At 59.5% G+C, this 16,018-nt stretch overlaps 2 protein-coding genes across 2 annotated transcripts; one reads left to right on the top strand and one right to left on the bottom strand.

Annotated features, from left to right (window-relative positions):
• Positions 1-49: 49 nt before the first annotated feature.
• Positions 50-1,090, top strand: LOC131567574 (basic proline-rich protein-like). The gene has a single exon (XM_058819231.1). It carries the CDS (start codon positions 50-52, stop codon positions 1,088-1,090), a length of 1,041 nt encoding a protein of 346 aa, XP_058675214.1.
• A 2,652-nt stretch (positions 1,091-3,742) lies between these two features.
• On the bottom strand, positions 3,743-10,092 carry REN (renin). Its single transcript, XM_058819491.1, has 10 exons — positions 9,989-10,092; positions 9,133-9,289; positions 8,917-9,040; positions 8,519-8,637; positions 7,752-7,948; positions 6,964-6,972; positions 6,117-6,239; positions 5,107-5,251; positions 4,933-5,031; positions 3,743-3,904 (listed from the first exon to the last, which is right to left on the bottom strand). The coding sequence occupies exons 1-10, from the start codon at positions 10,087-10,089 to the stop codon at positions 3,743-3,745; spliced, it is 1,236 nt and encodes a 411-aa protein (XP_058675474.1). The 5' UTR covers positions 10,090-10,092.
• Positions 10,093-16,018: the final 5,926 nt, after the last annotated feature.

The raw sequence follows: 16,018 nt of genomic DNA, 5'->3' as shown, positions 1-16,018 counted from the left end.
CTGCGCGGGGCCGGCGGCCGCGGGGAGGAGCCGCCGCCGGTGGGAAGCCATGAGTCACCGGCCCGCCTCCCGCCCGCCTCCCCGGCAGCGCCCGCACCGCCACCGGCACCGGGGGATCCGCATCCTACCGGCACCGGGGGATCCGCATCCTACCGGCACCGGTACCGGGGGCAGGGACCTGCGTCCTACCGGCACCGGGGAATCCGCATCCTACCGGCACCGGGGAATCCGCATCCTACCGGTACCGGTACCGGGGGCAGGGACCCGCATCCTACCGGCACCGGGGGCAGGGATCCGCATCCTACCGGTACCGGGGACAGGGACCTGCATCCTACCGGCACCGGGGAATCCGCATCCTACCGGCACCGGTACCGGGGGCAGGGACCCGCATCTTACCGGCACCGGGGGCAGGGATCCGCATCCTACCGGCACCGGGGGCAGGGATCCGCACCCTACCGGCACCGGGGGCAGGGGATCCGCATCCTACCGGGACCGCGGGCGGAGAGTCGCATCCGGCCGGGACCGGCATCCCTGGCAGGGCGGGACCCGCACCCCCCGCACGCCGAGACCCGGGCGCCGCACCCGCACCCGATCCGCACCGGCATTAGCGGACCCGCACCGGGACCCGCGCCCCGCCCTCACCGGTATCAGCGGACCGGCATCCCACCCGCACCGCGACCCCAGCGCCCGACCGGGACCGCATCCCGGGCAGAGGATCCGCACCGGGATGGGGCATCACATCCACGGCGTCTTGGGAGCCCCGCCCGGCCGGTACCGGAATCAGGACCAGGACCCGCCCGGCCGGTACCGGAACCAGGAGCAGGCCCCAGCTGTGCCGCAGCTGCTGTCGGTGCCTCCCCCACCCATTCCCGGAGCCTCTCAGCCACCCCCGGCAGCCGCCCCGCACCGAGACCCCCCCCTCCGCACCTGCTGCCGGTGCCTCCCCCATCCATTCCCAAAGCCGCCCCAGAGGATCCGCACCGGCACCGGCACCGGCACCCCAATGCACCCCATCCATCAGCTGAACCCCTCCGCCATCCCGGGGGGCTCCGCGCTGCCCCCCTCCCTCCTTTGGGGTGACAAAGGATGAGGAGCCACGCACGGGATGCGCTCCAGCCCGCAGGCTCTGCTCGGGATAACCTCTCCCATTGCACCCTCCTCTCGCTGGTTTCCGTAGGGATTCACAGCTGGAGCGGAAAGAGATTTTGGGGGTGAGGACAGAGCGGGATTTTCCCGCTGGCAGAGCCCCCGCAGCTGCCGGACGCGGCTTCATTATGGGAGGAAATAACAGCGGCCCCGCAGAGTGTCCCCCTCCAGCTGGCCGTGCCTGAAACCAGCCCAGCTCACCCTGGAGACCTGGAGAAAAAAAAAATTTAAGGCAGATGAGGGACAAAAACCCCGCCGGGCATTTTCCCGTGTTGCCATAAATAGCGCCAGCCCTGTCAGTGTTAATGGGACGGGCATAATTAATGCCGCGCTTTGCCGGGCTGAGCACGGCCTAATTGCTCGGCCGGAACGATCTAATCCGGGCCAGCGGAGCCCCGCAGGCAGGGCCGCAGCATCCAGCGGGAAATTACCCCCGGAACAGCGATTAGAGGTGTTAATAACCCGGTTTAAGGGGCCCGGCAGCGGCTTGGGCGGATTTTAACTCTCGCTGCTTGAAACGAGTGCGCGGAGTTGGAACAGAACCGGCTCAGCCAAAACCATCCCGGTTTAGGCCGGGCTGGGCCTTTTCCAGCTGAGGGATGTGGCAGAAGCCGTATCGGGGGCTGAAGGCACCTTTTGTACCCACTCGAGTCTTCTCCAGACTGTGGAGAGCCGGGCAGAGGAGGTTGGGATATTTCCAGGTGGGATTTTCAGGTTGGGATATTTCCAGGTGGGTTTTTCCAGGTTAGGGATATTTCCAGGTGGGTTTTTCCAGGTTAGGGATGTTTCCAGGTGGGATTTTCAGGTTGGGATATTTCCAGGTGGGTTTTTCCAGGTTGGGATATTTCCAGGTGGGTTTTTCCAGGTTAGGGATGTTTCCAGGTGGGTTTTTCAGGTTAGGGATATTTCCAAGCGGGATTTCCCTCCTGTAGGAAGGGGGGGACTGTCGCCAAGCATCTCAGAAGGATGTGATGCCCTGACCTCAGCAGATTCCCTCTTTTCTGATGGTTCCATCCCTCCCTGCCGCTGTTTCCCGGCTCCTGGGCGGCTCAGGAAAAGCTGGATGAGAGCAGAAATTCATCCCTTCCCTCCACCCCACGGCCCCAAAGAGCCAATGCCACCACTCCGGCGCTGGAGATGACAGAAGAAAAATCACATCCCACCCAAAGGAGCCGGCATTTTCCCATCCCCGGAGCCCTGAACTGGAATTTTCCCATCCCCGGAGCTCCTGGGTTGTGCATCCCAGCACGGAGAGGCTGCAGAGAAGGACAAACATCTGCCCCAGGCTCATCCTCTCGCTCTGGAGCTACCAGAGGATGAGGATCTGGGCTGGGAGGGGTGGATAAAGGGCTGGGAGCTTAGGGGGAGGTGCTGGAAGGGTCACTCAGCAGCCACTGGATCCCCTTCCCAAATATCCCTGAGGCTGAGAGGGGATTTGGCAGCTCTGGGAATTTGGCAGCGCTGGAATTGTCAGCTCTGGGAATTTATCGGTGCTGGGAATTGTCAGCTCTGGGGTTCCTCGGCACTGAAATTGTCAGGTCTGGGGTTCACAAGTGCTGGAATTGTCAGCTCTGGGAATTTATTGGTGCTGGGAATTGTCAGCTCTGGGGTTCCTCGGCACTAGGAATTCCTCAGCTCTGCAGCTCCGAGGGTGAGGAGCTCCTGCCACCTCCATGGTGAGATCCTGATTCACTCCAGGAGCAGCTTTCCCACTCCCAGCCACCTCAACTGGTCAAACTGGAGGCCAGCCCGTGTTCCCCTGGCATGGGGATCTGGAACTGGGAACGTCCCCCCAGCTGGGAGAGGGCCTTGTCCCTCCCTCCAGGCCAGCTGGCACAAGGGGCACCTCCAGGGGCATCTCCACGCCCAGGGCGGAGAAAAACCTCTGATTTTTCATGAAAACAGACCCTGGGATGGGAGCCACCATCCTGTGTCACACAAACCCGCAGGAACTGTCCCCTCTTTGAAGGGTAGCTGTGGCACAGCTCTGTCCCTGTCCCCAGGGGGACACCAGAGCTCCTGTCACCATCCCAGCTGTAGGAGGGGCTTTGCAGAGCCCTTGGTTTGGCCACAGGAGCTGGGGAGGGCGTTGCACCCTTATGGGGTGGCAGGGACACAAATGAAGAGGTGGCACAGGGACATTTGTGGCCCAGTTCCCTAAATATAAATATCTGACCCCCCCCCCGTCTCTGCAAGACCAGCCCTCCTCTCATCCTCCTGGTGCTTTAAATTGTTTAATATCAAACTCACGGAGAAAGGCAGGGCTGACACCGGCTGAAACCATCCTTAAACACCGATTATCGCCCCCGATTTAGGAACAACACAAACAGTCCCAGAGGTCCCTCAGCCGCACCAGCAGCAAATCCCCGTGCTGTGCGCTGCTCCTGCCGTCGAATATCGCCCTAAAAGCGCCCGGAGGATCCGGCTGGGATTCACAGCCCCGCTCCAGGCTCGGCTCCCGGGAATGCCGCGGGGGTTTGGGAGCGGGAACAGCGAGATTTGGAGAGGAGATGGCAGAGCTGGAAGGGAGCTGTTCTTTCACTGCTTCCCGCATCCTCCAGGCTGGTTCTGCGCCCCCAGCCCGGCCCCCCGGCCCTCAGCGGGCGGTGGCGAAGCCGATGCGGTTGTGGCGCCGGTCGAATTTGGTGTAGTAGTGACCGATGAAGGTGGCGCCCAAAATCCAGAGGGGACCGGCCGGAGGGGGGATGTCCAGCCCAGAGAAAGCCACCACGCAGACGTCCTCACCGTACTGGGATTGCTGCAGGAAGGAGACCCGCGGGGTGATGGAGGGGACAGGGGGACAGTCCCAGTGTCACCCCACGGTGCTCCTTCCTTGGGGATCACGGAATGTCCTAACGAGGATCGTCGGGGCCGGTTCCTTCCCCTGCACATCCAGCCCCAAAAATCCCACCCTGTGCCTGGGGGTGACCTCCCTGTGTTCCTCTGGGTTTGGCAAAGCCCCCCAGAAGGGCTGGGATTGCTGCAGGGGTGATGGAGGGGACAGGGGGAGGGTTTTGGTGTCACCGTATCCCAGTTCCACACCCCCTGCTTGGTGCTCCTTGTTTGGGGATCATGGAATTTCCTGAACGAGGATCATCGGGACCAGCTCCTTCACTGCACAGCCAGCCCCAAAAATCCCCCAAAATCCCACCCTGTCCCTGGGGGTGACCTCCCTGCGGTGCTTTGGGTTTGGCAATGGCACCCAGAAGTGCTGGGGTTGCTGCAGGGGTGATGGAGGGGACAGGGGCAGGGTCCCAGTGTCACCATGCCCCATCTGCACACCCCCTGCTCGGCCACGGTGCTCCTTGCTCGGGGATCATGGAATTTCCTGAACGAGGATCATCGGGAACGGCTCCTTCACTGCACAGCCAGCCCCAAAAATCCCCCAAAATCCCACCCTGTCCCTGGGGGTGACCTCCCTGCGGTGCTTTGGGTTTGGCAATGGCACCCAGAGGTGCTGGGGTTGCTGCAGGGGTGATGGAGGGGACAGGGGGACAGTCCCAGCGTCACCCCCTGCTCGGCCACGGTGCTCCTTGCTCGGGGGACCATGGAATTTTCCGAACACCGGGAAAATGTGGATTTGCCCACTGTGAACCCCTTCCTGCTGTTCCGGGATGAAAAACCTTTCCTGGTATCCAAATCCCACCAAAACCCATCCCTGGCTGACCCCAAATCCCCCCCAAAGCACCCAAGGACGCAGGGACAGCTCACCCTGGCTCGGGTGGGCACCTCCACCCAACAGGAGGGTTTAGGAGCAGCAATTTGGGGCTGATTTTGGACACTCACCCGCAGCACGTAGGCCGGGCCGCTGAGGCCATAGACCTTCCCTCCCAGGTGGAAGGAGATGTTGGGCAGCTGAGGCACCTGCTCGCAGTCCACCACGTACTGCAGGGGAGGGGACAGCGCTGGGACAGGGCCAGGCGGCCATGGGGACGCGGGGAGGGGGTGGCTGTCACTCACCTCTCCTTCGGCCACCTCGGTGGCCCCGATGGCTTTCATGAGCACGGACACGGGGCCGGCAGGGCCGGTGATGTAGGAGGCTCCGGTGTCCACGGCCACCGAGCAGCCTTCCCTGCAGAACAGGATCTCAGCTCCTACAGACACCCTGGAGAGGGAGAGGTGGCACTGAGTGTCCCCTGGTGACACCAAGGGTGCTCCCAGGAGTGACATGTCCATCCTGAGTGTTCCCTGGTGACACCAGGAATGTCACATGAATCCCAAATGTCCCCTGGTGTCACCAAGGGTGCTCCTGGGAATGTCACGTCCATCCCAAATCTCCCGTGGTGACACCCTGGGAGTGACAGATCCAACCCAAACATCCCTGGTGACACCCTTGGTGCTCCTAGGAATATCACATCCACCCCAAATCTCCCGTGGTGACACCAGGGGTGCTCCCACGAGTGTCACATCCAACCCAAGCATCCCTGGTGACACCCTTGGTGCTGCTGGGAGTGTCACACTCATCCCGAGTGTTCCCTGGCGCCACCAGGAACGTCACATCCCACCCCAGCCAGGCTCGTGCTGCTCTCCCAGCTTTTCCAAGGTGGGATCTGAGCTCCGTCATTTGCAGGGCTGATTTTTTGGGGGATTTTTGTTTGGGTTTTTTTTTTTTTTTTTTTTTTTTTTTTTTTTTGATTAAACAAAGCGGGATTGTTCCAGCTCCTCCCGCAGGACTGACACGGGTTAAACTCTTCCAACTGCAGCTCCCGGTGGAATCTCAGCCCACGGTGCCACCCCCTCTGCATTCCCAGCTGCTCCTGGCTCCTTGCTGAGCCTGGAGGAGCTGGAGGAGCCCACCCCCCTCCTCCCCAGAAAAACGGGGAGGGAAAACATCCCTGAAATCCCCGAAATCCCACCCTGAACCTGCCAGTGCTGGGCTAATATTGAGTTGGATGATCCCAAAGGCCTTTCCCACCTCAGATCCCGGGATTTGGGGTTCCCGGGCCGTGCCGGGCTCTCCCCGCCCTCACCCCTTCATGCGGATCTGCCAGAAGCCGCTCCTGCTGACGTTCAGGTAGTGGAAGTCGCCGGTGTAATAGGCTGGGTCGCTGCCTCCCAGGATGATTTCCCCGCCGGGCTTCAGGGGAGCGTTCCTGTGCCAAACACAGCGGGAGGGATTCCCTTTTCCCCAAAAATCTCATCCCAGCATGGAGCAATTCCCCTTTTCCCAAAAATCCCAGCCCAGAGGGAGCGATTCCTCTTCCCCCCCAAAATCCCACCCAGGCAGGGACCGATTCCCCTTTCCCCAGAAATCTCATCCCAGCAGGAACAATTCCCCTTTTCCCAAAAATCCCACTTCTGGCAAGGAGTGATTCCCTTTTTCCCAAAAATCCCAACCTGGAGAGGGCAATTCCCCTTTCCCTAAAAATCTCATCCCATCAGGAGCAATTCCCCTTTCTCCCAAAATCCCAGCCTGGAGACAGCGATTCCCCTTTTCCCAAAAATCCCGGTTTTGGCAAGAAGTGATTCCCCTTTCCCCAAAAAATCCCAGCTCTGTCATAGAGAAATTCCCCATTTCCCAAAAATTCCAGCCCAGAGCGAATGATTCCCCTTTCCCCAAAAATCCCACCCAGGCGGGAATTGATTCCCCTTTCCCCAAAAACCCCACAGCCCCGAGGCTCTGCTGGCCCTGTCAGCAGCTGGGACAGTGAGGTGACACGGGCTCCAGCTGGGTGTGGTGGCCCCTGAGGTTGGGCAGAACCCAGGCAGGACATCCTGGAGCTGGCAGAGGGACCAGGGGACACCGGGGGACACCGAGGGACAGGGGGGGCTGGCAGTGGGTGGCCTGGAGGGCGCTCGTGCTTTGGGTCTTCTTACTTGGAAGTGCTGCAGAGAGAGGGATGCTCCATGAGGCACCTGTGTCCCCAGGGAGCCCAGGGGACACAGGTGACACCCAGAGACCCGGGGGATCCTCCATTCCATCCCTCCCCATCTCCTCCAGGATCCTCCAACTCCCTCCCATCCCATTTCTTCCAGAATCCTCCATTCCTTCCCTTTTATCTCCTCCAGGATCCTCCATTCCTTCCCTCCCATCTCCTCCAGGATCCTCCATCTCCTTCCCACCCTCCCATTCCATCTCCCCCAGGGATCCTTCATTCCATCCCACTCCATTTCCTCCAGAATCCTCCATTCAATCCCTCCCCATCTCCTTCTGGATCCTCCCTTCCTTCCCATCCCAGCTTGTCCAGGAATCCTCCATTCCATCCTACCCCATCTTCTCCAGGATCCTCCATTCCTTCTCACCCTCCCAGTCCATCTCCTTCATGATCCTCAATCTCCCTCCATCCCCATTTTTTCCAGGATCCTCAATCTCCCTCCATCCCCATTTTTTCCAGGATCCTCTATGCCATCCCATCCCATCCCATCCCATCCCATCCCATCCCATCCCATCCCATCCCATCCCATCCCATCCCATCCCATCCCATCCCATCCCATCCCTCCCCATCTTCTCCAGGATCCTCCATTCCATCCCTCCCCATCTCCTCCAGGTTCCTCCACTCCTTCCCTTCCTCCTACTCCATCCCCATCCCCATCCCTCCAACCCACAAACCCATCCTGTGACCCCCCAACCCCAACCCCATTTTGGGGGTGCCCCTCAGCCCCACCGGCTGTAGTAGACGGAGAACACGTCCTCCTGGAGGATCTGCTGTGCCAGGATGCGGTCGAAGACGGGCGTGATGCCATCGATGGCCTGGCTGGGGTAGCCCATGCCCAGCACGCCGTCGAACCGGGCGAAGATGAAGGGGAAGGCGGGCAGCGCCGTGGCCTCGGCGAACACCTGGATGATCGGGATGTCCGACACCTGCGGGAGGGCACGGGGGGAATTTGTGGGGTGACGGGAGGGGTGATACCTCAAAAAACCCCATGTGTGTCCTGGGTGAGCCAGCGGCTCTGGGTGTGTGGATTTTGGGGGATTCTGTGATTTCCAGGTGTGTGGATTTTGGGGATTCTGTGGGATCCAGTGTGTGGATTTTGGGGATTTTAGGTTTGTGGAATTCAGAGATTCTGTGGGTTGTTCCAGATGTGTGAAGTTTGGGGATTCTGTGGATTCCAGGTGTGTGGAATTTGGGGATTCTGTGGGTTCCAATGTATGCATTTGGGGGCTCTGTGGATCCCAGGTGTGCAGATTTTGGGGTTTCTATGGATCCCAGGTGTGTGGATTTGGGGGCTCAGTGGGTTTTGGGGATTCTACAGATTTTAGGTGTGTGGATTTTGGGGACTTTGTGGATCCCAGTTGTGTGAATTTGGGGGATTCTGTGGGCTCCTGGTGTGTGAATTTTGGGGATTCTGTGGATCCCAGGTGCGTGGATTTGGGGGTCCTGTGGATCCCAGGTGTGTGAATTTTGGGGGCTCTGTGGGTTCCAGGGCTCACCATGACGATGTCCTGGCTGAGGACGCCTTTGACGCTGCCGGTGCCGTAGCGGATGGCAAAGCCGGTGCCGTTGGCGATGTAGGTGCGCGACTTGGACGAGTCGTAGCGGCTGTGGGACACTGGGGACAGGGAGAAGGGACATCCCAGAGGGGCACAGAGCACCTCTGTCCCCCCAAAACCCCCTGGGGGAGGTGGATAATGGTCCACCCCACCTCACTGCCAGGACACCAACAGAGAGACCGCTCATGTTAAAATGCATCAGAAACGAGAGCCCATAACCCGCTCTGAGCAGCACTGGGGGTCACTGAGGTTTTGGGGGGACACTGAGGTTTTGGGGGGGGTCAGTGAGATTTTGGGGGGGTCACCCCCAGCCCCGGCAATGCTCCCCCCTTACTCACCACAGGCGCTGTAGAGTGGGGAGCACTTGTAGGATGGCACCCACAGGTTGGCCGAGCCCGTGTCAAAAACCACCTTGAAGGTCTGCGCGGGGGTCCCGATGCTGATCTCGCCGAAATATTGGGTCTGGGGGGGACAGGGAGCACCCCATGGCTCACACCGAGCCCAGCTGGGCTGCTGGGTGACATCACGGTGACATCGGGCAGGGCCACACTCACATCCAGGTAGTTGGTGAGCAGGGTGGGAGCTGTCCCGTTGCGGGGACCGTCCCCTGCTCCGCGCGTGGCCCGGCGCAGCTCCGGGAACACGTCCCGCACCTTCACGCCCATCTCCTGCAGCGTCTGGCGGATGGAGGGCATCCTCCGCAGGGCGATCCTGGGGGGCAGGATCGGGAGGATATCGGGGGCAGAGCTGGGGGGCACCGGGGGATCGCCCTCAATCCCCCCGGCAGCTTCCAGCTCCAGCCCGGCGGCTCCGCATGGCAGCAGCTCCCCACAGTTCCCACCACAGGTTGGGGACCCCCAGGAGGGTGGGGGACACCCCCTGTCCCCGATCCCGGCCCCAAACTCGGTTATTTGGGATTCAGAGTGCTCCTAAATCGTTTAAGTTACGAAAGACCTTCACCCCCATCTCCCGCAGCGTCAGGGCGATCCTGGGGGGCAGCACAGAGCTGGGGAGAACCGGGGGATCCCCCCAATCCCCCCGGCAGCTTCCAGCGGCATTCCCGGCCTCGGGAGCTCCAGCCTGGTGGCTCTAGATGGCAGCAGCTCCCCACTGCTCCCACCGCAAGGTGGGGACGCCCAGGTGGGCTGGGGACCCCCAGGTGCGTTGGGGACACCCACAGACCCCGAGCCCGGCCCCAAACTCCGTTATTTGGGATTCAGAGCGCTCCTAAATTAAGTTAGGAAAGACCCCCGCGCTCGTGGAGTCCCACCGGTGCTCGAGGAAGAGGAGTGAGGAAGAGCAGAAGAGGAGGAGGATGAGGATGAAGCAGCAAAGCCCCTCACCCTCCTGAGCAGAGCCCGGCAATAAAAGCGGGGACAGCCCCGGGAGGGTCACACCAGCTCCGGGTACCTCTGCAAAGCCTGCGCTGGCGAGGGGACAAAAGTGGCGCCCCAGGTGACGGCCAGGAGCAGCAAGCAGCGCCGCAGCCTCCTGCTGGGTGGCACCGCCATCGTGTCCCCGCTGTCCCCTCCCCGCCGCCGGCTCAGTCCCGTCCCTTTCCCGGAGGGGAGGAAGAAGCTTTTATAGCCCGGGATCCTCCATCCCTGCGGGATCCTCCTCCCCTGGCAGGGGCAGGGCTGGGAATGGCAGGGAGGGCACCGGGAATGGCATGGATGGCACTGGGCAAACTGGGAATGCCATGGATGGCACCGGGAATGGCATGAATAGAGCTGGGCAAACTGGGAATGCCATGGATGGCACCGGGAATGGCATGGATAGAGCTGGGCAAACTGGGAATGCCATGGATGGCACCGGGAATGGCATGGATAGAGCTGGGCAAACTGGGAATGCCATGGATGGCACCGGGAATGGCATGGATAGAGCTGGGCAAACTGGGAATGCCATGGATGGCACTGGGCAGACCAGGAATGGCATGGAGAGCACTGGGAATGGCATGGATGACACTGGGCAAGGTGGGAATGGCATGGATGGCACTGGGCAAACTGGGAATGCCATGGATGGCACTGGGCAGACCAGGAATGGCATGGAGAGCACTGGGAATGGCATGGATGGCACTGGGCAAACTGGGAATGCCGTGGATAATGCCCATCAGTCTGGGAACGCCATGGATGGCACTGGGCAGGCTGGGAATGGCATGGATCAAACTGGGCAGACTGGGAATGGCATGGATGGCACTGGGCAGTGTGGGAATGCCATGGATGACACTGGGTAGGCTGGTAATGGCATGGACAATGCCCATCTGACTGGGAATGGCATGGATCAAACTGGGAATGGCATGGACAATGCCCATCAGACTGGGAATGGCATGGACAGCACTGGGCAGACTGGGAATGCCATGGAGAACATCGGGCAGGGGGCTGGGACAGTCCCCATGGAGGGTGGCAGGGCCAGGGTGCCCCCTGTGCCCGGCAGGAACGTGCCAAGGGGAGCTGTGGGTATTTCAGAGATGGATCCCACATCCCACGGGGTTCATTGCTCCGGAATTCCTCCACTCTCCAGCACAGCACGTGAAGGGCACAAATCCCTGTTGGTGCTACCTGGGAGAGCTGCTGGGGGTGCTGGGTGGTGGCACAGGTCTGGGTGACGTCCTGGCCAAGGAGATGTCCCCAAACTCCATTTGCAGATGGGATTTTCCCCAAGGGAATGGGGATGGCAAAGGACACTCAGCCCTGTTGGCCATGGAGACACCAAGTGAGGACCCCCCAGCCCCCTCAGCCCTTTTGGGGGATGCTCTGGGGAACCCCCCAAGGTCCAGCTCTGTTAAACCAGACCTGGAGCTCAGAGCAGAGAACGGCCAAACTCACCCCAGCTGCTCCTTACGGGGTCAGATCCTGGTGTTTGAGATGGGAGACGCTGCTCAGGAGCTTCCAGCTGCACCCCTGGCCCTCCCCTCCAGGCTGCTGTGCCCCCCTGGCAGTGCCCAGCCCAGGATGGGGGGTGCTGCATCATCCCTGCAGCTCCCAGGGTCTCCCAGCCTCAGGAATCTCGGTGGGAAATGACACCAAAGGCAATAAAAATGTTCGTGGGTGAACCCTGAGGACCCCAAATCCGCCAGGATCCCACAGATGTGGCTGCCCTGGATCAGAAGGGGTTGGAAATTCAGATCCCCACCAATGGGGACCCCTTTTCCTTTTGAAGCCCCAAAATCCTCTGGGATCCCACAGATGTGGCCATGTCCAGAATACCCCAAAATCCTCTGGGATCCCACAGATGTGGCCATGCCCAGAATACCCCAAAATCCTCTGGGATCCCACAGATGTGGCTGGCCTGGATCAGAAGAGGCTGGAAATTCTGATCCCCATAATTGGGGACTTCTTTTCCTTTCGAAGCCCCAAATCCTCTGGGATCCCACAGATGTGGCCATGCCCAGAATACCCCAAATCCTCAAGGATCCCACAGATGTGGCTGGCCTGGATCAGAAGGGGCTGGAAATTCGGATCCCCACCAATGGGGACCCCTTTTCCTTTTGAAGCCCCAAATCCTCCGGGATCCCACAGACGTCGCTGCCCTGGATCAAGAGGGGGCCACATTCCCCCCCACACCAGCCCAGACCCACAATCACCTTCCTGTTTATGGGGTTTGTTCTTAGAAGAACCCTGAGGACGCATTTCCCCCCAGCCCAGCCCCACAATCACCCTCCTGTTTATGGGATTTACTCAGAGCCCTGCTGCCACCCCAATCCAAGGCACACCCCACAAACTCCAAACAACATTCCCCCAAAACTGGACATTTACCGCCTCATTCCTGGCGGGATTTTGGCTGCCAGGGCTCTGCTGACCCCGGCAGCCCCCAGGGCTCAGCCCCACGGGGCTCTGTCCCCATCCCTGACGTCTTTTCCCACGCAGGACCCGTGTCCCTGCGTCACTGCCCGGGGCCTCGTGGCCGGGCAGGTTGCGGGGAGGGAGCGGGGTCAGGAGCTGAGAGGGGCTGGCAGAGAGCCCACGGCTGTAAATCCCTGCCCGGGCATCCCACGGGCTCTGCCAAGCTCCGTTCCCCACAGGAAAAGCCTCGGGTGCAGCAGGACTTCAAAGAAAATGGGGTCCCCGTTTGTGGGGAGCTGAATTTCCAGCCCCTTCTGATGCAGGGCAGCCACATCTGTGGGATCCCTGAGGATTTGGGGTATTGTGGGCATGGCCACATCTGTGGGATCCCTAAGGATTTGGGGCTTCAAAAGGAAAAGGGGCTCCCAATAATGGGGATCTGAATTTCCAACCCCTTCTGATCCACAACAGCCACATCTGTGGGTTCCCTGAGGATTTGGGGTATTCTGGGCATGGCCACATCTATGGGAACCTTGAGAATTTGGGGTTTCAAAAGGAAAAGGGGTCCTCATTGGTGGGGATCAGAATTTCCAGCCCCTTCTGATCCAGGCCAGCCACATCTGTGGGATCCCTGAGGATTTTGGGGTATTCTGGGCATGGCCACATCTGTGGGATCCCTAAGGATTTTGGGGTATTCTGGGCATGGCCACATCTGTGGGATCCCTGAGGATTTGGGGTATTCTGGGCATGGCCACATCTGTGGGATCCCTGAGGATTTGGGGTATTCTGGGCATGGCCACATCTGTGGATCCCTGAGGATTTTGGGGTATTCTGGGCATGGCCACATCTGTGGGATCCCTGAGGATTTTGGGGTATTCTGGGCATGGCCACATCTGTGGGATCCCTGAGGATTTTGGGGTATTCTGGGCATGGCTTTGTCCCTCTCCTGTGGGGAATCCAGGGTGGGATGAGCTGGGATGGAGGAACCAGAGGGGCACAACCCTTCCCTGCCACTTTTGGGTGGCCCCAAAACCCCCTTGGGATGGGAAATGGAGGGAAAATGGGGAAAATGATGTCCCCAAATCCATCAGAGAGCCAAGGGCTGCTGCTCTGGGGTGGCCACTGGAGTGGCTGTCCCAGCTCCAGGGCTCTGGGGTGTCCCCAGCATGGGACACTTTCCCCCCAAGGAATTCCCCAGTCCCCTCTGCTGTGATGGAAAAGGCTTTAAAATCCTGGAAAAAGTGATTTTGGGGGTGTCAGAGGGACGGGGACATGGAAAGGAAGGGGACAGGGACATCAGGCAGCTCTGGGACAGTGCTGAGCTCCTTCCCAGCCCTTCAGATCCACAGGGAAGATCCTGAACTCTTCCCATGCAGCCCCAAAACGTCCCTTAAGTGGAATTTTCAAGCACAGGAGGTTCCAGGGATTCAGGGAAAGGCAGGAATCCCTCACTGGGTCCGTGTGGGGAACCTTGCTCCAAAATCCTGGGGTTTTATCCAATTATGGATCCCACCAGGAGCAGCTCCTCTGGAAATAGCAGGGAATTTTCCAGTTATTTTCCTGCCTGTTTTTCAGGGAGAATGGAAGGAAAACATTTCCCAGAGAGGAACAATCGCCTTCCCCACGGATAAATTCCTTCTTCTCTCCTGCCAGGCTGTGTGGGTGCTTTCCTTAAAATAAAATCTAAATTTTTCAACTCTTTCCACTCCAAACAAAATCATTGGGAAGTTTGGCCAAACAGCTTTGATTTCCTGAGGGATTTTTTCTGCAGCAGCACAGAAAAAAAGGAGGTGAATTTCTGCTCTTTCCTCGTATTTTCCACACTTTTCTAACCCAGGATTTTGCTGCTGGTGAAAGCACAGGAGGCTCGTGAGGATCCTCATTCCGGGTGACCAAAAAGCTCCAGGGTGAAAACAACTTTTGGGAAGGGCTTAGGGGAGGCTCTGGATGGCACCAGCACCGGGGGAATTCGGGGATTGACGTCAGGGCAAACCCGGAGCTGGTGCTTGAAACCAAAACCCTGCCAGAGAGAGGATTTACAGAGCTGGAGGGGGGAAAACATTCCTGGGAAAATCCTTCCGGAGAGGAGCTCTGGGGAGGGAGCTCCCAGCCCTTCCCAGCCTGGAAAAGCTGTGGGGGACGGGGACACCCCCAAAATGGGGTCAGGGTTTGGGGGACACAGGCACGGCGGGGATGAGTTTGTGGGTTGGAGAGATGGGGATGAGGTGGGAGGAAGGGAAGGGAAGGGGTGGAGGATCCTGGAGGAGATGGGGAGGGATGGAAGGAAGGGAAGATCCTGGAGAAGCTGGACTGGGAGGGTGGGAAGGGATGGAGGATCCTGGACAGGCTGGGATGGGAAGGAATGGAGGATCCTGGAGGAGATGGGGGTGGAAGGAATGGAGGATCCTGGAGGAGATAGGGAGGGATGGAATGGAGGACCCTGGAGAAGATGGGGAAGGATGGAATGGAGAAAGTGTCTGGGTGGGGTTGGAGGAACCTGGGGTAAGGGAAGGTGTCCCCATGGCAGGGAATGGGATGGGATGGGATGGGATGGGATGGGATGGGATGGGATGGGCGTGAAGATCCCTAAAACCCCAAATCATTCCATGATTCTGGGATCCCTCAATGCCACCCAGGCACAGCCAGGTGACAATGGGCACAGCTGGGTGACAACGGGCACAGCTGGGTGACAACAGACACAGAGCCGCCAGCTCCCATTGCGCTCCAGAGGAAACAGGTTCAGCTCAAACCTGTTAATTAATTCCCGCTCGTTAAGGAGGAGCAGCTTTGATGAGATTGCTTTTGAGTTTAATTAAACTCCAGCTTCACCAGGTGCTCCTGGAACCTGGCTGGGCTGCACCTCAGCCCTGCAGAGGCCGAGGATCCAACCTGCTCTCCTGGGGACAGGAACCTCAGCAGCCAGGTGGAAAAAAATCCTTAAAGTCACCTGGGGTGACACTGGGGAAGCTCCTGCCATGGGGAGGGCCCTGGGCCACCCCCAGTGCTGGCCATAGGAATGTCCCCATGCCACCTCCAGCCATGGGGATGTCCCGTGTGCCATCTCCAGCTATGAGCAGGGGAAGGTTCCTGTGCCACTTCCAGCCACGTGAAGGTCCTTGTGCCACCTCCAGGCACAGCCATGGGAATGTGTTTGTGTCACCTCCAGCCATGGGAATGTCCCTGTGCCATCCTCAACCATGGGAATGTTCCTGTGCCACCTCCAGCCATGGGAATGTCCCTGTGCCATCCTCAACCATGGGAATGTTCCTGTGCCACCTCCAGCCATGGGAATGTTCCTGTGCCACCTCCAGCCATGGGAATGTGTTTGTGTCACGTCCAGCCATGGGAATGTCCCTGTGCCATCCTCAACCATGGGAATGTTCCTGTGCCACCTCCAGCCATGGGAATGTTCCTGTGCCACCTCCAGCCATGGCCACAATGCCTCCTGGTGACATCGGGAGGTGCCAGTGCTGGGACAAGCCCTGAGCCAATGGAAAGGAGCCGAGTCCGAGCTCACATTCAGATATTTTTTTATTAAATTAAATCTTTCACAGAAAAGAATTAAATAACTGCAGGAATTCCAGATTCCAGCCTGGTATAGCTCTTGGAGCCCAGAGCCTGGCTCAGGAGCCCCGTGGGACAGTGAGGGGACACTGTC

The sequence above is a fragment of the Ammospiza caudacuta genome, chromosome 24 (genome assembly GCF_027887145.1).
Source record: "Ammospiza caudacuta isolate bAmmCau1 chromosome 24, bAmmCau1.pri, whole genome shotgun sequence".
NCBI classification, from domain to species: domain Eukaryota; kingdom Metazoa; phylum Chordata; class Aves; order Passeriformes; family Passerellidae; genus Ammospiza; species Ammospiza caudacuta.
Note: the sequence above shows the minus strand (reverse complement) of the source record. Positions and strands in the feature narration are given on the sequence as shown.

What these genes read in the sequence shown, in the direction of transcription:
- REN (XM_058819491.1), bottom strand. Translation starts at nt 10,089, where the DNA reads ATGGCGGTGCCACCCAGCAGGAGGCTGCGGCGCTGCTTGCTGCTCCTG. An exon ending in CCGAGGTGGCCGAAGGAGAG is followed by an intron (nt 5,032 to 5,106) that starts GTGAGTGACAGC and finishes CCTCCCCTGCAG; the next exon opens with TACGTGGTGGACTGCGAGCA. An exon ending in GCCCGGCCTACGTGCTGCGG is followed by an intron (nt 3,905 to 4,932) that starts GTGAGTGTCCAA and finishes TCCTTCCTGCAG; the next exon opens with CAATCCCAGTACGGTGAGGA.
- LOC131567574 (XM_058819231.1), top strand. Translation starts at nt 50, where the DNA reads ATGAGTCACCGGCCCGCCTCCCGCCCGCCTCCCCGGCAGCGCCCGCAC.